Below are 26,333 nucleotides of genomic sequence, written 5' to 3' on the forward strand. Positions count from 1 at the left end.
AATATTTGCAGAAACAAAATATTTTTATCTAGTTTGCTTTGCCATTTGGGATTCTGTTACAAATCTTAATAGCCACGGACTTTTTGTACATTTAGTTATTGGATGACTGGAGAACCTCCCACTCCTAGAGAAGACTACTTTAGAACAGTGTTTTCAACACCATCACCCCATGGGTCCACCAGTCCTCTCATTTTTCTGACCACTGTTTGGAAAGAAATCAGCTGAAATTGCTCAAAAAAAAACTAAACAAAAAAAAAAAAAAAAACTAAAATTAAACACAAATTCCTTTCCAATTCTTCAAAAATACAAAAAAAAAAAAAAAAAAAAACTCTTGTAAAATAAAATAAAATAATTAATTTTTAATTTATTATTATACATTTATCCTATTTTTTTAGTGTTGTTTTGAATATTTTGTAGTCTTTATATATTCTAATCAAATTTCAAAACTAAAAACACTAGCTTTATTTAACTGTCAAATCAATACTACAAAACAAAACTGAATTTGAATGACTTAAGTGACAAAGTTTTACATTTTTTTTTGCAGTTCTTCTTCCCCACAGAGAGAAGAGAACAATATGGGGGGGAGGGATAGCTCAGGTGGTTTTTGATTGGCTACTAAACCAAAGTTATGAGTGAGTTCAACTTGAGGGGGCCATTTAGATCTCAAAAAAAAAAATCTGGGATTGGCCCTGCTTTGAGCAGGGGGTTGGACTAGATGACCTCCCTTCCAACCCTGATATTCTATGATATGATTCTAGATGCACCAAACAAGACATGACCCTCCTGATTCCTCACATGCACCAACTACCCATTGTTAATTTCAGCAATATTAATTATGAATCAAGCCATTTGATTTCCAAAAGAACAATGAGGCTCTTCATTCTCTCAGCAGATCAGAGGACATCAAACCACTCATGTCTGCCTCAGAATCTGTCACCACAGCTTAGCAACAAAGCCTTTTGGTATTGTTACATTTACTCTGTTCTGTTATTGAAATGAATTGTGAAAGTTCTAACGTATTTTCCCCCTATTAATTTAGCAGGTATTGAGATTGAATGGGACACCCCAGTATACACTAGAATTAAGTGTTAAAATAAACCCTAACTTTAAATAACTGCTACTGCGTCAGCCTCTGGACTGATGCTGCTTACATCACGGCTAGAGTGTTATTGTGGGGTAATAACACCCTGTATATAGGGTATGAACAGCAGTCTATCTGGTAGCGTTTAAGTGTCCAGGGTACCATCAAAATGTTAATTAATGAGCACAGACAATAGGAAGCAACGTGACTCTTTAATGGAGGAATAAGGTGATAAAGTACAGATGACAAACTAAAAAGGGGGGAAGGGGTAACAGGAGACGTGACCCAAAGCTTTATTATAGAATACGGCTTCTTATCACAGATATTTATACTCTAGAGCTGGGAAACAACCATCACTAAATGACAGTCTGACAAACTATGTGAGCAACTATACATACCAAAAGCTTAGAAGCATAGTTGCCCTACAGACTCCCCTCTGGAATAGTATAAATAAAATACACGTTGTGGGCAGTGGGATACGTTATTCTCATTCCTTAAGGATGACCAGGCACAATCCTCTTATGCGTCCGTTTAATTTCACACAGGTTATCCCTAATTTATGAAAATAAAGCATGTATATATTACATATACACTGCCTGTCAATGACACACACACACACTCACACATATACTGTACACACCCACCCGCAAATAACATTTCAGGTGTCAATATTACCTTTTGTATATACTCTACACCTGTTATTTCAGTAAATATGAAACTCCCTTTTATGGCAACTCCGTAGGCAAAATGAATACAAAATACTTTGTTGTACAAAATTGCATTTATACAGGATCAACCAACATTGTACTATAACCCCCTTCAACAATGCGCTACATCTCTACAAGGACCAAGAATCATCAAATCTTTATACAACTGTAAAAAATGCTAAGCTGCTCTGCAACCTTCTTTTGCTAAAAGTTAGATACATTACACCACTCTAGCAGCAGATTAATAAATAACGATTAAATAGTCTATTTTACAAAGCCATACAGAATGGCAGATTTAAAAATGAAAAGCATTGCTGATCCTTTCACTTCCTGCGCAAATCATCATCTTTATTAAGAATAAGACTCAGTATAAAGGGAACTGGCCAGCACTATATTTATATCTACAGGATATAAGGACAACCCAGAGGAAGTAAATATCTAACTTTTTATGGCACCTTTATTGCATTTTTTTTAAAGGCTGTGTTTCCCTAGGATTAACAAATAAAGGACTATTTATCTCAAAGCTTTTATTAAGCAAACTTGATATAACCAGCCACACAGTGGCAAGAGACAGAACTAGCTGTTTCCAGCTGCGAAAAGTACAATATTGATTTCTACCCTACGGACCAGATAATTAAGATCTCAAGAAGAGGAGAAGTAAGTTACAGTCCAGCTTGTATTTGAGTTTCCTTAATGGTTCTTTTTTCCTTATGTGATGGATTCATTCTCTTGTTATTTGCATTGGGTTACTGTTGCTTAGTAACTATTTTCATGTCCAGCCAAGATGTAGAGATTGCTGTGTGCAGTCGGGTTTTCTGTCGGCCTACTTTCTAGCACTACAACCCTGCAAATAAACACAAGCACAAAACAGAATGGGGTTAGCTGGAAAACACAGATCCCAGGGTTTCAATACTAACATCAAAGAGGAACAACGCCCATTGTTCACAGGCTCATAAAAGGTGACAGAGGTATGTTGATATTCCTTTAATGCCTGTTTAACTTATGTAAACAGCATTGTTGTAGCCATGTTAGTCCCAGGATATAAGACACACAAGGTGGGTGAGATAACATCTGTTACTGGACCAACTTCTGTTGGGGAGAGAGAGAAGCTTTCGAGCTTACACAGAGCTCTTCTTCAGGGCTGGGAAATTAAGGCCACATCTAGATGTACAGCTGTGCCTCTGCAACACGTGTGGTGAAGACAAGCTTTCCCATCGGCATAATAAAACCCACCTCCGTGAGCGGCATAAGCTATGTCGGCAGGCCTAGAACACAATATCTTGACTCGTAAGAACCACATGACTACACGGCACAAAGCCTAGAAGGCTGAAGCAGCCTTGGCTAATGTGACAAATCTGGATTCAAAGAGCATCTCCCTTAAGCTGGTGGCTCCAATCAGACTGTACCTGTTCCCTGCTTGCTTTTGCTGAAGCGACTCAGCTGGATGTTTCAGGGACTGAGATTAAAACAAAGCTTCGCGTGTTAAACAAAACAAGTCGCTTAGGTTTGTTGCTATCTTATTCCAGATCTCAAGTCCCACAGAAGGAAAGAACATTTACAAGCTGGTTGTCTAGGTGATTCATGAATATAATTTTTCCCTCAAAATCCAAACCTGATTGCTAGAACCAGGACTTTCCTGAAGGGCATGGAGCAACATGACTACCATCTGTTACATGTGGTTCGTTCTCTCCCCACAGGTCTATTGCATGGGGATTTATATATTCTAGGTACACTGTGTTCATATTACTAAAAGCAATGTCAAAGGACGCCTGGCACTTGGACTGGAAGATGGCGCCAAACTTACTTTGGTTCTAATCACAATCACTTCTTAAAATCAACCAAAGGTGGCAGTGTTGAGCAACAAGCTGCGTTGCCATCCATCTTTCTCCCGCCCCACACAAGGGTCTGAGAGAACCATTCTGGACTGCAGTTGAATTTCAACTAGTTTTCAGCTAACATTTAAATTAATACAAGATTTAAGTTTCTTAAATATAACTACCTGTCTGATCCCAATAAGTGGAAAACCCTGGTTTCATCCGAAATCTCTTGGGTAACCTGCAAAAGAAAAGGATTAGTGGAAAGCTCCTTTGTATTGGTAAAGTAAAATGCATTAATCTGATTTAGAAGAGAAAATAGCCAGCCAATTTCTTCAAATTACACTTTTAAATAAGATTTAGTGCAAAATATAGAACCTTATACAGGCACTAAGTACAGCTTAGTGATTAGCCCTCAAGATGAATCTTAAATAGCTTGTAATAGTGATGATTAGCACATTGCAGGATTAGATGGTGGACTTGAGGGTAACTTTGCTTAAATCTCAGCAGAGAGATGAATTTCATCCACCACTGTGCAGAGTTAAAGGGACACTTGATTTTTACAAGATGAATTTTCATTAGAATTAAATTTTCTGAGCCAGCCCTTCAAATTGTCTGTCCTGAATTTGTATAAGGCCTGGTCCACACTGGGGGGCAGTGTCGAGGTAAGATACGCAACTTCAGCTACGGGAATACCGTAGCTGGAGTCGAAGTATCTTATCCCGACTTACCTCCCGTCCCCACCGCTCGGGATCGACGTCCGCGGCTCCCCCGTCGACTCTGCTACCGCCACTCGCTCCGGTGGAGTTCCGGAGTCGACGGGAGCGCGTTCGGGGATTGATATATCGCGTCTAGATGAGACGTGATATATCGATCCTCGCAAAATCGATCGCTACCTGCCGATTTGGCGGGTAGTCTGGACGTACCCTAAAGGTTTAAAGGCTCAAATGTATAAAGGTTTTTCTGAACCTTTGATGATGTTTAGGGTGGGCCCAAGAGCAACATGCCTCATAGTAACAAACTCAAAGAGCTCAAACGATTTAGCTTAAAGGAAACATTCCGTAGTGACTTCATCACAGTCTGTAAGTACCTACGTGGGGAACAAATATCTGAAAGGGCTCTTCAGTCTAGCAGAGAAAGAGACAACACAGTCCAGTGGCTGGAAGTTGAAGCTAGACAAATTTAGGCTGGAAATAAAGGTGCACACTTAACGGTGACAGTAACTAACCACTGGAACAATTTACCAAGGGTCATGGTGGATTCGCCATTGCTGACAATTTTAAAATCAAGATTGGATGTTTTTGCAACATGATCTGCTCTAGGAATTGTTCTGGGGGAGGTCTCTGGCCTATGTTACACAGGAGGGCAGACTAGCTGATCACAATGGTCCCTTCCAGCCTTGGAATCTATGAACAGCAACATGCTTGGGCCCATCCCTCTCCATTCTCTGGACACACCTGCCTGATGCCTCTTTAGTTTCAGCTTGGTGCTGTGCTACTAGTAGATGCCTCTTGTGCGGGCTAGGAAAAAGCCTGCATGCCATTTCCCCCAGAGCAGCACAGGAGGGCAATGTCAGAACACACATCTGACCATCCAAACAGCGACACTGACTAGCCACACGCTATTACAGTAACGCCTCACTTAAAGTCGTCCCGGCTCATGTTGTTTTGTTGCTGATCTATTAGAGAACATGCTCATTTAAAGTTGCCCAATGCCCCCTGTTTGGCAGCCGCCTGCTTTGTCCGCTGCTTGCAGGAAGAGCAGCCTGTTGGAGCTGGCTGGTGGGGGCTGGGAACCAGGGTGGGCCGGCAGCCCCTCTATCAGCTCCCCGCTCCCTTAATTTCCCTGCGCGGCAGCCACCCAGCAGGCTATCAATTACCAGCAGTTCAGCTGTCCCTCCCCCGCACACCCCATCACCCCCGTGCTGCTCTTGTCCTCTGCCTTGGAGTTGCTGCTGGGAGCCTCCTGCTTGCTGTGCAAAGGGGGGGGGGGAGAGAAGAGGGGAGCTATTGTCAGGGTGTCCCCTCCACCCTGCTCCTTTACCCCGACCTCCACAGAGCGGGGGGACGACACGATACAGCTCAGGACAGAGGGAGCTTGCTGGCAGCAGCTGCTGTCAACTTGCTGATCTACTTAAAAAGGCAATGTACTTAGAGTGGGGTCAACGTACTTAAAGGGGCAATGCATCTCTCTCTGTCTCTCTCTGCCATACTGCCTCCCCTCCCTCCATCTGTGCTGCCTTGTAGAGTGTGAGGCTACATTAACAACAATGGGTTAACCCTTGAGGACTCAGCCGAGTGCTAGTTCATCGTTTAGCAGTAAGGCATTCCCTGGGAAATATCCCACCCGCTTCCACCCTCTGACTCCACCACCTCAACCAAGCTTCACAATCAGCATTGCTGTGTACAGTATTAAACTGTTTGTTTAAAACTTATTTTGTGTGTGTGTGCGGTGAAAATAATTTCCCTGGAACCTAACCCCCCCAATTACATGAATTCTTATGGGGAAATTGGATTCGCTTAACATCGTTTCACTTAAAGTCGCATTTTTCAGGAACATAACTACCATGTCAAGCGAGGAGTTACTGTATTATGGTAGCAATTTAGGTCTCCAATGAGAATCAGCAACCTGGAAGCAGGTGCGAAGGGAAGATGAGTTAAAATTAAATTAAATTAAATATGGAAAGACCAGGGGAGTACTTACTTCATCTGACTTAAAGCTTTTGCCCTGCATGCCGTGTTTCCAGAAAGCCAGTACACTGTCTTGAAGGCACACTACAAGAAGAAAAACAAAATTAGACCAATGGGCTGAAAGGAGTTCTATTGTCTCTGATCAAAGACAGCATTGTTGGGTCCAGTGCAGGAAGTGTGGCGCCAAGTGAATATTACACATTTTACAGCCATGCTATTTTTCTAGGTCCTGCTTGCAGGGCTGGCTTTATGAACTGTGGGCCCCGATTCAAATATCCGGTGGCAGTCTGGGGCTTCGGTGGCGGGGGGGTCCGCTCTGGGTCTTCCACGGCACCAAAGGACCACCCTCCACCGCCAAAATGCCATCAAAGACCCGGAGCGGACCAGATGAGTAAAAAAATAAATAAATAAAAAAGGTGCCTAAGGCGTGGGGCCCTCCTAGGCGCGGGGCCTGATTCCAGGGAATTGGAGGAATCTGCCTAAAGCCGGCCCTGCCTGCTTGTTTCCCATGTGATCTCTCAGAGACTAACGGGGCATGCTGTTCAGTACCTGATGCATCTGGCATTCAATTAAGTCAATTGAAACTTATAAACTAGTGATTGGGCTTTTCAAACATATCAACAAACTGTACCTTTTTCTACATAAAAGGTATGTCTGCACTGCAGCCGGCGGGGTGACTGTAGCTCATGGAGGCATGCCTGTGCTAGCTATCATTTGGCTAGTGCAGCTAGCAACAGCAGCAAGCACATGGCTGCATGTGTTTCAGCATCAGCTGCACAAGCCCACCTGGAACCCTGGGTATGTATTCACACCCCTAGCCCATGCCAGGATCTATGTGGCTGTGTTTTCACTGCTATTTTGAGTCGTGCTAGCTGGATTAAAGTTGCACGAGTATGTCTACCCAAGCAGCAATCTCACCTCCGACTGCAATACAGACACACCCTTAGATTCATGTGCACTTGCTGCTCACCTTCTCCGGTCAAACCAGGAAGAGGTACTTATTCCTATTCCCATCCCTGCATTACAAAACCGAGGCTCCCCAGCGCCGAGTGTAATAAATTCCAGAAACCATTCACTGAACAGCCATCTGCAAAGTGAGCTAGACAATTAGCGCAAGAGTCCTCAATACGTCTTTCCATCTATTCATCCCTTCAGAGTGTCAAAGGGAAGCTGTTTACGCAGTGTAGTTGCATTATAGTATAAATGACAGTGTGCGTTGATTGCTGGGAATGGAGGGAAAGTTCTCTCACTGAGAATTCAACTGGGTAATTATAACATTTCATGATTTAGGAAAGGACCACGTGTCAAATAAAAAAAAAAAAATACTGCAGTGTCCTTTCACAGCCTGACCAGTTCTGAGATTCTGTTACACAAGACCCTGCACTGCCTGGACAGATGACCATGTGACATTCATTCTTTAAAAAGCTACCCCAAAAATCGGTTGCCAAAGGGAAGATGCCTAAGGAACCCAGTGCTCCAAACTGCAAGGAACTGCTGGGTAAGAGTGAGCTGATCTTGAAGCTGGGATTTTTATTAAAGGCTTTTCACCACTGACTCTGGTTCCAGAACAAGTTTAAAGAATTCCAGTTCTGCAACAATTAACGTATACTAAATACCCACAATTTGGGACAACTGATCATGGCAGGAACACTCAGCATAACAGTGCGCAAAGCTGTAGAGATTACGGCACACCTTTCAAAAACAAGACCGCTATACACCGGGTAAGAGCTATGTATTATTATGAAGGTACGGGTGAGCTAAACTGCTATCTGCAGGGTTTCCTTAAGTAAAATCTCACCTTTGTTAAAAATTGCTCCAACCTAATTTATTACTACAATAAAAACCCTTTGATAAAAATGTTTCTTACTGCTCTAGAAATGAGGAGGAACAGATGAGAACAATTTCTTTGTTTTTAGTCAAGACAGGATACATCTTATTGAAAAATAGCAGGAATGACACTAGAACGGAATTTCCAAACATCAGGCTCAGCTCGCAAACACAACCTGGCATATAGCCTATTCCCCTAAGTAGTCAATGCAGTCAAGGAGACAATTCACTGCAATAAGCACCACACCAAGGAGTAAGCTTTTGCAGTGGCAGGCAATAAACTCACCTTGGCTAGGAAGAGCCATGCAATTTGAAGATAAAATCTTCTCTGCTCAAGGCTCAGTACTTGAGAACCAGTCAGGAGATTTTTACTTACCTACAGATTCAATGCAGAAATCAAAACTTAGCTCAGAGGCCAGCTTCTTGCTCGATTTCAGCTTCCCTTGTAAATTCACAATTTTCACAAATTCTCAGGGGAAAAGAAGTACAAAATCAAGCTCAAAACCCGTTGCTGAAAAGGATTACAGACAGCTTTACATATAAAATGCTAACTACAACCTTCAGGTTTAAGAATATTTTATTCCCATGTCTGGCTTTTATAGTCTGTACAGAACGAATCAAAGAGCATGTTTCTATTAATGCACAAGTAGATAAGACCGTATGTGTATCTGTATGTTTGAGACTTTACTAAAAGTCTTCCTAAAGAAATACAAAATGTATGACTATTCAAAGAAAAAACACAACAAAACCAACCACCCTAACATGAAGGTTTGTATAGTTAAATACACAAAAGACACAACTGGGTTGCTACTGAAACCATTAACTTTTCAGCCACGCTTCTGTGCATACAGATTCTTGTACAAGTTAAATTTGTGGTAAAAAATGAAGCTCTGAACATTTCTGATTTTTGAGTATTCTATTCTCAATCATAACACTGCATTAAGTTTAAATGATGAAAACAAAAGACAAAATACAGGATATATGTATTTTTTTAAGAGGGCTGCACACCTGAAGGCTGCATGTATCTAAACCTTAATTGAAGCCCTGATATTGCACTGCAAGTATAAAAGAGAACCAAAGAGCTGACATCTAACAAAGTAGCAATTGTGCCAAAGCAAAGGTTTCTATCACACAGCTCCAGCCATATAGACAATACTTACTGTCCAAGCAGACTAGAACGGTGTCTCTTTCCAGCTGTGTTACATGAATGGCATCTAACTGCTGATTGCCTTGTTAAAGGAAAACAAAACCAGTTTACATTACACCTCTAAAACCTGATCTTAGCTCCCCAAACCCTATATTCTACTTTGTGCATTTGCTGCTCTGCCTACAACCTTTACAGTTAGGGATTTCTATTCTTGTAGAGTCATTTTTATTTCTTTTAGTGGTGGCAATGTTAAAGAAACCAATTCTCCAGCTGAGGTGAGTCAGCTGCTTTCTGACCCCTTTGTGTTACGGGAAAGGAGCTCTGGATTGAGTCCTGCCTCTCAAAAAATTGGGCTTTTAAAACAGAAACCATAACTCTGACGGGACTACTGTCTGCTTGTGACAGCCTGCCAAGAACATATCAAATCTGCTTTAGAGGGTGTTTGCAACAAGGTACAATAGTGAGTGGTGGGTATGAGCACAGGATACTTCCCCCTTGGAGAATTCACATTTGGAGATGACAATCTAGGAAGCCCAGTGTGACTGATAAGTTAAATACTAACCATTTATATAGCTTTAATTCATAAATGAGCTTGCTCACTAGTGCCGTTAAAACGATGCCTTTACATGTGGAAGGATGTGTCTGAATCAGCTTAGCGGAGAAAAAAGTAATCAAGGTAGCAAATAGCTTTTGAAGAGAAAGGAGAAATTTTTCCATGGCATAAATGGGCAACAAATTACAAAAACGGTCTATGTGGGGCCACGAGAGAGGCACACACTTCGCTGAGAGTGTCCAGAGAGGAAAAGGGGGAACAGCACAGAGACTAGTCCCATGGAGGGACATGGACCAAGTAACCACACACAGAGCTCTTAGCTGAGTGGGTCATGTTCTGTTTTTCAAACATGCACTTTAATACATGGTGCTTTTAAAATGAAGCCTTTTAAAAGGTAAATTAAATTGGAGTTGGGCAGAAAACGGACTTGGAAAGGTCTGCAGGACCAGCCTCCTATATGATGATTAAGTAGAGGGAATGAAGTACTTTTAAACACCAGAAAGGTTCCCCCAACTTTTCTCAGGAAGTGATTTTATATCTTACTACAAAACAGTTATGCTCAGAAGGCCAGAGCACAGAGAGGAAGATGCAATCCAGGCTGGCATGCCACTGCAAGGCCTATATCTAGATATGTATGCGTGCCTCAAAAATTAACTAAGATGAAGGAATCAAGCTGGTAGAGAAAGTGTTTCTACGTTACTTAGAATGCAAGGTTCACACACTAAACCTCCAAAACCTTACCTGCACCAATTTCTGTAAACCATGAAGAAGCAGAGTTCAAGTTGATTGTCTCAAACTGAACTACTTGACTTGGTTCTGTGCCCTTACTAACAGCCACACAAACCATGGGGTATTCCTGCTCCGGTATCACGAGCATTTCAAACACATTCAGAGGGGCTGGCAAAGGAAAATCAAAGTGCTGAAAAAAATTAAGATACATCAAGTTTAGAGGTTACTTTTACCGAGCGTGTAATTAGGCAGCCTAAAAACTGACATGCACAGATCATGAGAGATACTAATGAACATCAGAACATAAGAAGGGCCAGACTGGGTCACACCAAAGGTCCATCTAGCCCAGTATCCTGTCTTTCAATAGTGGCCAATGCCAGGTGCTTCAGAGGGAATGAACAGAACAGGTAATCATCACGTGATCCATCCCATTGCCCGTTCCCAGGTTCTGGCAAATAGAGGCTAGGGACACCATCCCTGCCCATCCTGGCTAATAGCCACTGACAGACCTATTCTCCATGAATTTATCTGGTTCTTTTTTTAATATTGTTATAGTCTTGGCCTTCACAACATCCTCTGGCAAGGAGTTCCACAGGCTGACTGTGCGTTGTGTGAAGAAATACTTCCTTTTGTTTTAAACCTGCTGCCTATTAATTTCATTTGGTGACCCCCAATTCTTGTGTTATGAGAAGGAGCAAATAACACTTCCTTATTCCCTTTCTCCACACCATCACGATTTTATTGACCTCTATCATATCCCACTTTAGTCGCCTCTTTTCCAAGCTGAAAAGTATATAAAAGGTTGTTACAAGGAGGAGGGAGAAAAATTGTTGTTCTTAACCGCTGAGGATAGAAGAAACAACAAAGGGCTTAAATTGCAGCAAGGGAGGTTTAGGTTGGACATTAGGAAAAACTTCCTAACTGTCAGAGTGGTTAAGCACTGGAATAAATTGCCTAGGGAGGTTATGGAATCTCCATTATTGGAGATTTTTAAGAGCAGGTTGGACAAACACCTGTCAGGGATGGTCTGGATAATACTTAGTGCTGCCTCAGTGCAGGGGCCTGGACTAGATGACCTCTCGAGGTCCCGTCCAATTGTATGATTCTAAGTCTCAGTCCTTTTAGTGAGAGTTATTCTCCTCTCAATTGCCTACGTAATTTAAACTACTACTCACAATCAAGGAGAGTATATGCCCAAAAGAATGAAACATTTCACTTAATTCATGCTCTTAGTTTTTGGAGGTCTGCTACTGCTAGCAGTGGGTTTGATCCAACATCTTGTGAATCAATGCAAAGACTTTCATTCGTTTCCTCCGGCACTGGATCAGCCCTAGAGCTAGTAAAAACTTGCAGGGCCAGATTTTCAAGTGCTTAGCATCCACAAACAGGACTAGAAAGGGATGCACTTTCCATCATAACAATATGGAATGGTTAACACACTTTCAGAGAGCCTTGTTTATTTCTAATAATAGTTGAATGATTAACATTGTGCAACAGGAAAAAGACATATCTTGTACCTGGGTAAAGCTTACCTTTATTAACATGAATTTCTGCATTGGTTCATACCACTGAAGTAAAACAATTCCAGACTGCAATGCTCCACAAAGGTATTTATGTCCTGTGTATGGATTTCTTACTATTAAACAAAAAAACCCAGAACAATCCACACATCAAATAGGGTTGGATTTAACAAGCAATCATGTTTCAAGTAAAACTGAAAATTACAGCTATTTTTACAGAGGATTCAAAATTTAAAAAACTAACCTTTTTGACCTTAGGTTTATTATTTGGTGCTGTATTAAAACGTTTGTTCCATTTATTATTGTGTTAACTTCCACATGAACTAGACACAAAATTATCTATTTCGCTACATATGAACATAACCTAACCTGTGGACTAACTCATGAAATGTTACCAAAGCAAACAGCACACCTGTGCTAGACAAAGATTTGTTTCTAGAGGAGCAAGAGAGAGTCAGGGGCCTGTTGAAATAGAAGGAAGATGGGAACAGCAAATTATAAAAGAGCCACAATCTCAACCAAATCACTTCTTCCTCTTGCAAAATTCCTCATTGCCCCAGCATCATTCTTTGTTTGTGTTATTGCAGCACCTTAGAGGCCCCACCTAAGACCAGGGCCCATTGTGTTATGCACTGTATGTACACAATGACAGAGAACCCTCACCACATTAGTCAGTGCTGTAATCCTGGTGCTGCTAGTCAATGTCATCCTCACAATAGCGTTCTCTATTACGGATGCTTTTCCTGGTGCTTAGCAACCCCCTTCATCATGGTGACATCAGCAACGGCCAAAGCTCCTTTCTTTTCTTTGATCACACAGTCCCACTGTTCAGGAACCGGGGACTGATGACCTTAGCTAGTCTGTGCCTCAGATCCCCATCTGTACAATGGGAATAACAGCCCTTCCCCACCTCACAGGGTGCTGTGAGGATAAATACATTAGAGACTGAAATGCACTGAGAGCTCCTCATGAAAAATGCTACACAAGAGCTAGTGCAGTGGCTCTCAAACTTTTTTTTACTGGTGACCCCTTTCACATAGCAAGTCTCTGAGTCCGACCCCCCCTTATAATTTAAAAACACTTTTTAATATCTTTAACACCATTATAAATGCTGGCGGCAAAGCATGGTTTGAGGTGGAGGTTGACAGCTCGCGAACCCCCATGTAATAACCTTGCGACCCTCTGAGGGGTCCCGACCCCCCCGTTTGAGAACCCCTGAGATATGTAACCCACACACCTCCTGGCTGTGGTGTTTTGTCCCATCTAGTGGCACCAAGACCACTTAGAGAGAGAGATAAAATGAGTCTGCTCTGCAGCCTTAGCTAACAGCCAGTTGGCTTTTAGCTAATGCTGTAGAGCAGGGATCAGCAACCTTTGGCATGCGGCCAGTCAGGGAAAGCCCCTGGCGGGCCGGGCCGGTCTGTTTATCTGCCGCGTCCGCAGGTTTGGCCGATTGCAGCTCCCACTGGCCGCGGTTTGCCGTCCCAGGCCAATGGGGGCTGCGGAAAGGGTGGCCAGCACATCCCTCAGCCCACACCGCTTCCCGCAGCCCCCATTGGCCTGGGACGGCGAACCGCGGCCAGTGGAAGCTGCAATCGGCCGAACCTGTGGATGCGGCAGGTAAACAAACCGTCCCAGCCCACCAGGGGCTTACCCTGACGGGCGGGTGCCAAAGATTGCCGATCCCTGTTGTAAGGCTCATGCACTGAGATCCCAGGTTTGATCCCGCTCGCTGATGACCAGGGTCTGTCGGTGTTACAAGTGGGGGCTCATCCGGGATTTCAACTGGGAAGTATCTGAAGCCCGGGATGCACTTCCTCAGCTAGGGGACGTGTGCAACCCACACACCTTCTGGGTGTGGTGTTCTGTCCCATCTAGTGGTGGGGAGAGGGAGAGAGAAAATGAGTCTGCTCTACAGCATTAGCTAACGGCCAATTTTCTTTTCGCTCATGCAATAGAGGCTCATGCACTAAGCTCCAGAGGTCCCCAGTTCGATCCTGCCCGCCGACGACAGGGGTCTGCTGGCATTACACTAGGTATTACAGCAGAACCCTGTTTATCTGATTTAAATGGGATCAGGGCCAGATCGGATACTCAAAAATCCAGATATTCCAGAGAATGGGAACATGCAAGGTGGCAGCGCCATCTAGCGTCCACAGGAGAGATCACCCGCTTCTGGCCCTGGAGTCATTAGGTTAATGTGGAGAGCAGGATATGGGAGGGTCAGATAAATGGGGTCCCGCTATATTAATACTTGTTTACTAGATGACTCTCCTCTTCCTGCTGATGAAGGCTATTTCCTTGGACAATTACTTATCAAGTACAATCAGAGTATGCACGTGGTTTTAAAGCACTTTCAAATAATGGCTCTTAAACCAGAAACTTTGCTCTCAGGGTAAAAATCTTCCCGCAGGAGCCCTTGGAGAAGCAGGGAGAGAGCAATGAATGTTCACAACACACATTCTCAGAAAGCTGCTGAGAGTGGCACTCAAACTCTCAGTCATATTTGGGTTCAATGGCCACAACATGTCACCTTGAGTCAGCCAGTTACTGTGAGATCAGGCTGCCTGCAAACACCGGATTGCCCCAGTCCACCTGGACACGTACAGGTGAGTTTGGCTTGTCACCTTGGCTTGAGCCACGTTGTAAAGCCAAGTTCCCCCCTAAATACATTTTAAAACACTGCTTCCCCAGAAAGAGCAGAGGGTGCCAATCAGTAGGTGAAATCAATCCCTAGCAGGCAGTATCAATCTGAGGAAGATCAGACCCATAGTTTGAACTCCACATGTCTGCATGAGGGAGGCGACATTTTAAGACAACAACATTTTTACAATTCTTAAGTTCCACTGATTTTCCATGACACAAGCTCTTAAGTGCACAAGTCCCGTTGGAAAAATTTACTCCAAGATTAAAAAATATGTGTGTGTGTTTACATAGCACACACCAGGGTTGTAAGCTTGCATGTCAGATACAGCTCAAAGTGATTTTTAATCAGCTGAACTACACCTCCCCCCACCGCATACACCTACAAATAATAACTGGTCCTTTACCATCATGTTTGCTAGTTTTCCATCTTCAACTTATGGTGCCCTCTATGCCACAACCTTACCCTGAATGCGCCACCCTCCTAGGATCAGAGGATATTTCAACTTCATGACCAGTCTTTGGCCTCTTTAGTGAGGCTTAACAAGAAGTGTCAGTCAGTGACAGTGGTTACTGACAGGGACACTTGTCCACTTGGAACTGGACTGAGACCGACCACCACATTTTTTGATATAGGCCTCTGCCCAGTCCACAGGTAGTAGTGACCGTGGTACCACTGATCTGGGCCACACTGACTGGTGATTTGGGGTGAAATACTGGCCCCACTGAAATCAACAGCAAAGCTTCTCTTGACTGCACTGGGGACAGTATTTCACGTGTGGTAAGGTAAAGCTAGATTTTCAAGGTACATTTTAAGGGGTTCAGAGGGTGATGCATGTTTACGGGCACTGGACGAGAAAGCTGATGGTAGAAGAACAGCAGGAAGAAAAAGAAGATCTTGGATGGATGTTGTTGTATTCTGGGTGGATCAAAAGAACTATTCATCCACAAAGAGATTAGCAGAGGATTGTACCGAATGGACTACCAGGTTGCAAACTTCCAGTCATGAGAGGTCACATAAGAAGGTAAAGCTCAGTAATTCATTACCAATCTCCTGAGCTATCCAGGACCCACATTTTTATTATGTTTATGATGATTAAAAATAAATCTGAGTGGAAACCACTCTGTTCCAGCAATAAAAACCAAGGACAAAAAATCAGTAGACTGACTGTTCACTCACCTATGCAGCATTTGTGGCATCCTTTTGTATCAGGAATCTTTGTTGTTAAGGCAAACTTCCTGGAATAACAGAGTAAGTTTAACAACACACATCAGTGACCAGTACTGAAAGCCTTTTATGTTACTGATTCATACAGACATACATCAGAAGCATAAAGTAGTTTAGAACTTGTGTTCATTTTTCAGAATTGTCTAGAAAATAAAGATATTTTTGTACCTTGGTAATATTTTGTCAGGGAACCTATGAGTCTGCATATGAGCAGCAAATCCTGTTTTTTTGGCTTGTTCAAACAAAGCTATTAGGTTATGGGAGTAGAGCTGGAACGTTTTTCCTGTAAGACAGAAAATTGATTTGTATCATACATACGCACATCAGACAGACGCAATTCATGGTAAAAATACATAGTGGTAATTACCTTCTAAAAAGGCGATCCAAAAGCATGTCAAAAATAGAAGCCAAGACAAAATGTAAAGAAACAAATCATGATTAAAATGATAGCACATCAAGTGGGGACATAATTCCACCATTACAGTTAAGGTTTAATAAGAACATTTAAGAAAATGTGTAAAACAAATGCACACACTAAATTCTAGGTTGTTCTTTGATACCACATCAAGGCACTGATGTGACTATCAGGCCAGTACACTTTCATTAAATTGATATAAATATATTTAAATATAAATTATTAATATTGAAATAGAAAATTGATATTGAGCTATGTACAGATACCTGCAATCACTCAAACACAATGCATACAGCTAAACAATCTTGAAAAAACTTTTATGGCCTATATAAACACACTCCCGTGCCTGGCAGTAGAAGCATTAATTCACATGGGGAACAAATATTTAACAATGGGCTCTTCAATCTAGCAGAGAAAGGTATAACATGATCCAATGGCTGGAAGTTGAAGCTAGACAAATTTAGACGGGAAATAAGGTGTACATTTTTAACAGTGAAGGTAATTAACCACCGGAACAATTTACTAAGGGTCATGGTGGATTCTGTGTCACTGACCATTTTAAAATCAAGATGGGATGTTTTCCTAAAAGATCTGCTCTAGGAATTTTTTGGGGAAGTGCTATGAACTCTGTCACAAAGAAGGTCAGACTAGATGATCAGAGTGGTCCTCTCTGGCCCTTGGAACCTATGTGCCACCAGCCTTCAGGAAACCCATCCCGGACTATCTTCATATTATCATGTGACTTGAATTATGTCTAAAGGCCTGATCCTGCAATCCGTCTGCACTCAAAATTAAGATCCACCTTGGGCTGCTGTTCTGGATGCAGAATTCTCTTTTGTCAGGACAGGAGGGAAAACCCCTTGTTTCAAATCATCTACAGTTAGGACAAATATAACAGATAAGAATGACAAATTCATTATTATTTACATGCGCACATTAACGTACGTCATTCCTCCTTAACTAAGGACTCTTCTTGTCCTCAATCATACCTATTTTCTGAGTCAGTGGGATGTATGCTGAGGATGACTGGGAAGTTCAGAGCCATTAAAGATGGCACCAAACTGCAATGCACCAGGGGAATGATTAGACATTGCAGCTCAATTCTTAGAAGCTCTTTCCACCCCTCCCCAATAGAGCTGAATGATGGCTTGATAGTTATTTTAATAGCGGAACTCTGTCCTGAACTTGGAACTGCAATCTCAAAGGCCAAAAGCAGGAAAAATTCAATATCCTTCTCCCGCTCAAACTGGGCCCTTGGCATTACTCAGAACAAGACTTGTATTGTGTGGTCTAATCATCAAACTCCTAACCTTTCAGGGAAGAAACAGTGGGAGGCCTCAGATGCATTTAACCCAGTGTTTACAAACTTGATTTTATAAGCTTCCAGCCTTACAATCTATGAAAATTTCTTGTGTAAAGCATGTTCAAAGTAAAATTTCCTATATGGAAAAGGAAAACAGAAATACAGGAAACAGCACATGATTCTCTTATTCAGTATAATGTTGCTGATCTACATGGCGCACATAGGAAAATATCCTTTAACAAGTGAATGCTTTGCCTATTTTCCCATCATTTACAGGGGCTTTTTTCTTAACAGATACATACCTGACAACGACATTAAAGTATTATTGATAACATACAGCCAGGTACACTTTCGGGGAAATAACTAAAGGAAGAAGCAGAAAATATTTCCATGTAACAGAGAGAAACTGAATTAAAAAAGAAATATACATGGGTTAATAATGCAGGGTCCCCGATCCATTTCCTCAGGCCCTGTTCATGCCCTACTAATTGCCTCTTGATGAAGTCTTATGATGACGCTGACATTCTCCATGTTAGGTTCATTCTTCTGTATCCCAGCTGTACTCCCTCCCATTTCTTTCTAAAACAGCTTCCCCCACCGTTACACCACCCGCATCCAAAGAGGCGCTTCCATCTTTAATTCTCCACCTTTAACGTGACGGATTCAGAGATCCCACTTCCACTACCTGCCTCTATTCCTGTAGCTCACCTCCCACCCTTCCATGTTTCTGTTCATTCTCCAATACCTACTTGGTCTTACCTTCCCCTGTGCTTTCAAGCATGTTCTTGTATCCACTAACCCGAGAAAGCCTTCTCTCTTGTGACTGTATCAACTTCGAGTTCCTCATTCTTACCATGAGATCTATCCTATCTCATAGAACTGGAAGGGACCCTGAAGGGTTATCGAGTCGAGTCCAGCCCCCTGCCTTCACTAGCAGGACCAAGTACTGATTTTGCCCCAGATCCCTAAATGGCCCCCTCAAGGATTGAACTCACAACCCTGGGTTTAGCAGCCCAATGCTCAAACCACTGAGCTATCATATCCTTCTGCTTGCCCATCGCCCCCAGATCATCTGGCCAGGCTGCCACTTTGTCTTTCACCCACACTTCGCTTTGTGTCTTCTATCATGCTGCGCCCATGGAACAGCCTCTCTTTTCCAGTCTGCTGAATACCCTCTCTACTGTACCTCCTTCTGACCCACTCAGTGCTAGGATCCTGCCCGTGCTCTCCTCCTCAAAGCCCCACATTCTCCTTTTCCTCTAATATCAGCCTGTGTTGTGTTTTGTGTCTCTGGGGCAGAGACTGGGTCCTTGCTAGGTTTGGAAAGTGCTGTACAGCTCCGTAGGACAACAGCACTAGCACCATCTAGACCAACTCTACTCCAGCCAAAGGCTTCTTACCTTTTCCTCCCTCTTTGGGCAGTAACAGTAGCAAAGCATAAAAATACCTTACAGTAAGTCTGGCAAAAACTGTCTCCCTCTTAAGGCCTGGAGGCTATTCCCCACTAGATAACTTCAGATTGGCCTTATATGGGGCCTGAACGTATAACTCCATGAGGCCCAGGCTGAGGGTACAGCAAATAAAAAGGACTATTAAAAACAACCAGGAAGGAAGATGTTAAGTTAGAGGTGACGAGTGAACTAGGGATGCTTGCGTGAGCAATGGGGTGCTTAGCGACAGTAAGCAGTGGGCCAAAGCCAAAGCACAAAAGGAGATGGGGTTTGGAAGGAGAGAGGCAGGCAAGCAGAGGAGAAGCAACAAGGAGACTAGGAGGAGGAGCAGCTGGCCAGCCCATAAATATTTACCAGCTGCACTAACCAGCAGCGGGGCTGCAACTGCCTCCGGGTCATGCACAGTGGAGGAGAGGTGTGCCATCTAGTGGAATCAAGATGGAGAAGGAAGAGGCAGGCTGAGTAGCAAAGGAGAGGAGGCAGGCCAGAGCAGGGGGATGCAGAGCCAGTTCTGAGAGAGCTCCATGCTATCCTTTGATCTGAGCATCTCATCAACAGTGTCAAAAATATTGCCCTGAAAGTCAGGGCTTTCTAATGTTAGGACCTATGGGATTTGACTTGATGTGGCCCTGCTTATACAACAAAGCAGAGCATCTCTATTCACCCCCACTAAAAATTACACAGTTTTGGTGTTTCATAGTATCTGTCAATTATATTCTGCCTGTACAAGACATTGATAATTACCTGTTCCATTGTTGCTTCATGAAGTTCATTCAGATTCAACGTATAAATACCATCTTCAGTTCCAAAGATAATATACTGATCTAAAAAAGGAGAGAAATTGGCTTAATCCAGAAGTACAATACTGGTTTTGTAGCAGGATTTAAAATACAAAGGGGAAAGCTAGCCTACCTTTAGTATCAGGATGTATCCATGACGTTGCACAGTTAATCTTCAAAGGGCAACCATCAAAAACTTTTGAAAAACATGCTCCCATCTAAAAGAAACCCAAATTTAAACCGGAAACAAGTTTGCAATGTAAAGAGTTTTTTATTAGTCACCTATTTAATTAAATGTCAGACACATTCCTTTCTTCAATCACACAAACCTATTTTAACATCTCTTGATGCAAAAAACCCCTTCATCTTCCCCAAGAACACAACAATACATCCTGTGAAACGTCTTTGTTTGGCTGAATTTCTACAGAACACCATAGATACAAATCCGGAATAACATGAAAGCTTTTTAGTGGCTGTTACGCTGACAGCAACACTAAATTCTTTTGGTAATAAACTAATTACTAACAGTATAAAGGCAAAGTAAGCAGATGGATGAATAAAACTGTGCTCCCAGTTACTCCTATTTTAAATGAGATTTCTTACCAGCACCTTTGGCGTCGGCGGCAGACCATTGATGGCTGGCTTCTGTGGGGAAAGAGATGAATTGTCAAGTGATTCACACTAGCTTAAAATTCTATACCAGACATTCATGTGCGTGTAATCTATACAAATGAAGTCACGTCACTGACCAATATTTAACAGCCACAGTACCAAATACTTACTGGAAAGTCTCTTTTGTCTTTTTTACGTGGCAGCTGGGGGACCTGTCCAGAACCTTCTGCATTTTCCTCAATGAGTTTCGGCATACTGTCCCCATTTCCTAAAACAAATCCCACATGCATTTTAATGCATATCTGATAACCAAATTAAGTACAAATAATTTTGCTGCCTACATGCCTCGTTCTCTTCTCTGCAACATATATAATTAACCCTAAAAAAGAGGGAGGCACAGTTCTGAAGTTATCATACATTAATCTCAGCCAGCTGAACCTTTTCAGAGGGAGTTGCGGAAAAGGGGCCAGTCCAGCTGCCCAGTGGCTAGGGCTCTCAACTATCAAGAGAAGCCCATGTTTGTTGTCATTGGAACCCGCTCAGACCAGCGGGCCAACGTAGGGATGGTACTGATTGGCTGCAAAAGAGATTTCATTCAGCATCCCTGTGCCAGCAGGAAGTTCCCTGACCTAGGCCTTTAGGATATGAACCTCCAGGGCATAGAGAAGGAAAGTCACACTTCAGGAACTACTTCTATTACAATAATGTTTTGCTTAAAATCAAGTTGGCTCCAAAACATATTTCTTTTTATGGGAAACAAGTCACTTTCTGAAAATGTAATTTAGGGAGACAAGGTGCATGAGGTAATATCTTTTATTGGACCAACTTCTCTTGGCAGAAGGTACAAGCTTCAAGCTACAGGCACCTGAAGAGTAACTCAAAAGCTTGCATCTTCCATCAACAGAAGTCGGTCCAGTAAAAGATATTACCTCACTCACCATGTCTCTCTCATGTCCTGGGACCGACACGGTTACAACAATACTGCAAACAATATAAATTAGGTTATTTACCCACGTCACTGTATCTAGCTGTAAGCAGTCCAGGGCTGCTGAGACTGCTAGTCATACCAATGGGGTACGGCTCAGCTTGAGAACCACAAGTTGGAATACTCTGTCTCCTATGAGCCGGCAGCGCTCTACTCTGTGAATCTGGAAAGTGTTTTATTGTCTGAGACTTCTCCTCATCCGCAAGGCTTTCCTCAGGGTAATTGTTTATCCTTGGCTGTAATAAATAAAATAGGTGGGGCTTTATAAAATAAGGTTCATAGATTCAGACTTTAATGCCAGAAGGGACCACTCTGATAATCATATCTGACCTCCTGCATACTGCAGGCCACAGACCCTCACCCACCCACTCCTGTAATCGACTCCTAACTTCTGGCTGAGTTACTGAAGTCCTCAAATCATGGTTTAAAGACTTATGATGATTTTTTGGAGGCATAAAATTATTACATGCTAGCTTTTATGTAGAAAATGTATCACCATTCTAACAAAGAACATTGACAGCAGGATAATCTATTATCAGAATTATTCTTTTCTTGATAGATTTTGAAAAATAATGACATAGTGGCAGAAAGAATAATGATCAACAGGACATATCACACATATACCACGTCCTTTCAAAAGGGAAACTACCTAAACGCCACTTTTACAAACATATAGAGGGCCCAGCGACACCCAGTATAATCACAACGTTTAACAGGACAGCACAGGGTGTAAGTCACTGCAAAATATGGCCCATCATGTGAAGTCCAATAGGTATGTTTCCCTCCAACTGTTAGTAAATTAGCTTCTGAACTTACGAGCAATTAGAAAGCATCAGACTGAAGCATTTCGTAGAGTGTCATTTATCAGTAAACTCTTCTTTAAAACACAGCGGAAACTTACCTTAGGAGGCAGTGGTGGTGGCCCAGCTCGCTTTAGGGTTGACCTAAAACAGAAAGGTGCAGTAGCATCTTGGTTATTTATACAAGCACAAAACACACAGACAGGTTTGGCTGAAAATATGAAATCTGTGGAAGTAAGATGAGCTATGTGCATAGAATAGATTGTCTTTTCATAGCTTGACACAAATGGGTTAAAGCAGACGGACAATAAAAGGAGGATCAGAAAAGTAGGTTAATATTTGTTAGTGGGTTTTTTTACTTAAATTATGTTCTTTCATAACGTAATGTTGGAGACAATTGTGCAGTGAAGACGACTTGAAATTAGAAGGATTAAACAGATGTTAAGGTAGCTATTCCTTTGGGGTGATTACCCCCACTCCCTTAATTCTAACTCTCTTGGTTCCTCAAGAAAATCCCTCTTGACAATGAAAATGTTACAGTGCTGGATCAGCCAGTAGGTTAGGACACAGAGCAGAGTCCTCCCAAATTCCTTGAAGTGACAAAAGAAACTGACAGTTGTCTTCTAATAATCATCCTAACACCTACTGAATGTTTGGTTCAAACCACAAAAAACCCATAGCTATCGGACATGGCTTGCAGTTTTTGCTCAAGAATGATAAAGGACTGGAATAGCAGGGGTGTCGCAGGGCAGGGGGAGGTGCATTGGCAGAGCTCTTGTACATCAGCTGTCTGTAGTAGGCCCAGCTCATCATAGTAATATTATCCTCTCATTCTCAACACACAAAATCCCCTTTAAAAAAAAAATCTGAAGCGTCCTTGCACACTGCATAATATTTTATTGAAGGAGGAGAGAGAAGAGGGGATAGTTCTATTTATACAGGGCTTTCATGTTCTCTTGATGCTTGTATACACAGTGAAGGGTGCATTACATTTATGAGTGCCACTAGCCCCTCACCGTCATGTGGGATAAATACAACATTTTCAGAAAAGGGATTTTGCCAGAACCGTAACCGCTTAAAGAAAGCTAGAGAGAATATAAGTGAAAATGAAGGAGGTTCACTCACTCTTCAACATCTTCACTGCCATCGCCAAATTTTGTGAACGGTCCCCTAGGTAAAATGTTCATGAAAATAAGAGGCCCACTCTTAAGTTGTATGAAGATCAATGCAGTCAAAATCTGATTACTGATGCACTTCACTTTGACATTATAGTATCTACCAGCCCATAACAAACACAAAAGTACCTTGCTCTTATTGTGTTAAGCTTTTTTTTTTCCCCCCCTCCATTTTGCACTTCCTTTCCCCCCAAACTAAGGAATAGTTATTTATGTTCTCTTATGCTTGGGTATCATAAACTAGTCTCACACCTCCATCTACTAAGGCGATTAAGGCACTGTTGCAATGTCTAGTTATGTGCACTAAAACACCACAAAATGGAGAAAGTTAGTGAAAAATGCAGGAATATAGTAAAGATTCTCAGAGACTGTTTTCTTGTTACACCATTAAATAGTTTTCTCTGTCAAACCAACTGCAGGATCAACAGAAAAGTCAGATTTTTTAATCAAACTTTTAGATTTCTGAAAATCACCGACTTTCTAGCTAATTTTACAGAATAGTAACTTCAGTTTATTTCACAGATATGGTTCTAAATAACAGTACATTGTAAACATTCAGTTGCTCAAAATCCATCAACACTAATGCTACTCATGCACACGGAGAGAGAACTATTTTGGTGATGATCTGTTATGATTAGTTAATCTCAATTATGCCAGTGAGCTCAGGGAAGGACAGGCCTTTTTCCTGGAGGTGGAGGTGAGAGTCACAACTTGCCTGTCACAATTTTATTTTTTTAATAATCAGATGCAGATTTCTGCAAGGCTAGGGAAACAGGCTGGCAATCAGAATCCATTGGAAAGATACAGTTAGCACAGGGAAAGGCTACAGGTTGGTTTGTTTGTTTGTTTTTGATAAACATGGTAGCATCTAAAATTCCGAACAATAGTGGACAGACTCCAATACCACAGGATCCATCTTTCTGTGTGCCTAGCTCTCTCATGTCCCCACTAATGAGTACGTTCTGGAAGGTTCCATGAAATGCCATGTCAACAGGAAAAGAAGATTACAGGATCCATTTACATAACTACTGAAGAACAAAAGCATATTAATAAAAACATAGCACTCCGTATGCTAATCAATTTCCCTTTGATCTGCTTCTTCTGAGGGGGTCTCAGAACAGCTGAAACTATGACTGCTGCCCCAGACACTACCGGGGGAGTGGGGCAGGAGGGAATCAATTACCCCCCAAGTCATTACCAGATGTGTGCACTAAAAAGTTACTCATGCGTAATGCAGAAAACCGTGCACAAAATACTGATTTTTAAATAAACTATAGATTGAGAAAGTATCAACCCAGTTCAATCTTCCATAAGCACAAATGGCATTTGTCTTGTTTACATAAAACTAACCCGAGTCAGCGTATAAATCAGTGTTATCTCTGGCATGGGCCAAACCACAGGGAAGCGGCCCACCCCCGCTCTCAAGCCAGCCTTTTCTTTACCATTATGGCACTATCCAGAACTCCCTGGCTCAGAAGGGCTAAGCATTTCCTGTTTACCCTTCTGAGAAGGAACTGAATTCCAAGAGAATGCCAGAGAAACTCACTGTCCTGGGACTTTATGACTGTCCTCCTTCCAGTCAGAAGCATCACTTCAAAAACATGGATACTGATTTATAGTCTCTGTTACAGCTGTTCATAGCTGCTTTTGATGCAGTTTTATATATACAGCCTACATTATACAAAAAGCCACAGCATTAAGGAATCAAATTCATATCCACGGGTAGTTTTGAAGAGGACACAGAACTCCGAGCTTTCTGGAGTGTGGTCCCACCCCCCAATCCTGGAGATTCCAGCTGCCCACAGAACTGCCTCGTCAGTAACATGTAAGGCTTTCCAGCTCTAGCTAGCCAGCGTCACAAAAGCAAAACAAGAAAAAGGGGAGGAAAAGGAGTTGTTCCTGTTTCTGGGGAGAGGATGACTGGCCAGGCCTACAAAACCACCTTGAATTTTCACTATTGAAGGAGCAAAGATGAGAAGAAAACCGAAAATAAATGGCAGGATAAACTGTCACACATTTAAAAACAATGGATTTATTATACTTTGCATGACATAACCAGTTGGATTGTGGAACTGCAATGCTGGAAATGAGCTATATGCTAAAGGTTATCTGCAAAAGTTAAAAACAAAAGCATATTGTGCACTGACTGCCTCCAAATAAAGAAGGGAGCGAGGGATTTTTCAGCCTAGCAGTAATTTAAACTTGCAGAAGAGACCATTTCTAAAATACTCTCTTTCCTGTTTAGCTGGATCATTCAGCTGGTAATACCAAGCCTGCTTGCTTTTTCTTGTAACTTCAAAGATCAGCTTTAAAGCAGTTTAGCAGCGTGCAGTAAAAGGAAGCCCTGTGCAACTATGTGGTCAAATTCAGCCCTAGCTTCAACAGAGTTGTGCTCACTAATTTCAGGGTTATCGTTGACCTACAGTAAGTTGGGATTTAAAATGTTGGGGAGGTAAAAGTTAAATTGTTAACTGACTGTCCTGTACAATGCACTGCACCTATAATGGACACATACCACAAACACTTAAGTAAACATATTTGCAATTTTTAAAAGCCACATTTTTGGAAGTCAGTTCCTCCTTTACTTACTTGCAAAGACCGCTCGTCAGCATTCTGCATGCGCCTTGCACATGGGGACATCACAACCACTCACCAGTGCAGGGAGTGTTGCAAGGCCAATGCAGAATCCTGAACTGAACCCTTTGACAGGCAAGTAAAACAAAACCTGATTTTAGTTATTTTGTTTTAATACATACACGACATGTTCCCATAACTGAACCCCCAAAAAAACACTGTTCATCTTTCACAGGGATCAAAACTGCACAGAAGTGATTATCCTGGCCGGGATCAGCTGACCAACTGGATCACAAGAAC

General features: G+C 42.2%; 1 protein-coding gene across 4 annotated transcripts in view; it reads right to left on the reverse strand.

Annotated features, from left to right (window-relative positions):
• Positions 1-1,274: 1,274 nt before the first annotated feature.
• The window catches only part of MAP4K5 (mitogen-activated protein kinase kinase kinase kinase 5), an 80,509-nt gene continuing 55,450 nt past the window's right edge, over positions 1,275-26,333 (reverse strand). For 3 of the 4 annotated variants that reach the window (XM_039535853.1, XM_039535852.1, XM_039535855.1), the window contains exons 17-34: positions 23,410-23,454; positions 22,386-22,428; positions 21,510-21,720; positions 20,670-20,767; positions 20,491-20,532; positions 20,021-20,105; positions 19,853-19,932; positions 17,960-18,020; positions 16,307-16,309; positions 16,108-16,222; positions 15,892-15,950; positions 12,081-12,184; positions 10,561-10,738; positions 9,280-9,348; positions 8,496-8,588; positions 6,306-6,376; positions 3,788-3,843; positions 1,275-2,632 (exon numbers count right to left, since the gene is read on the reverse strand). In XM_039535853.1, coding sequence (XP_039391787.1) covers positions 2,545-2,632; positions 3,788-3,843; positions 6,306-6,376; positions 8,496-8,588; positions 9,280-9,348; positions 10,561-10,738; positions 12,081-12,184; positions 15,892-15,950; positions 16,108-16,222; positions 16,307-16,309; positions 17,960-18,020; positions 19,853-19,932; positions 20,021-20,105; positions 20,491-20,532; positions 20,670-20,767; positions 21,510-21,720; positions 22,386-22,428; positions 23,410-23,454 — 1,501 coding nt within the window. In that variant the 3' untranslated portion in view covers positions 1,275-2,544. The remainder of the gene's footprint in view (positions 2,633-3,787; positions 3,844-6,305; positions 6,377-8,495; positions 8,589-9,279; positions 9,349-10,560; positions 10,739-12,080; positions 12,185-15,891; positions 15,951-16,107; positions 16,223-16,306; positions 16,310-17,959; positions 18,021-19,852; positions 19,933-20,020; positions 20,106-20,490; positions 20,533-20,669; positions 20,768-21,509; positions 21,721-22,385; positions 22,429-23,409; positions 23,455-26,333) is intronic. The other variant, XM_039535854.1, reaches the window with a different exon arrangement.

The sequence above is a fragment of the Mauremys reevesii genome, linkage group 4 (assembly GCF_016161935.1).
Source record: "Mauremys reevesii isolate NIE-2019 linkage group 4, ASM1616193v1, whole genome shotgun sequence".
Lineage (NCBI taxonomy): Eukaryota > Metazoa > Chordata > Testudines > Geoemydidae > Mauremys > Mauremys reevesii.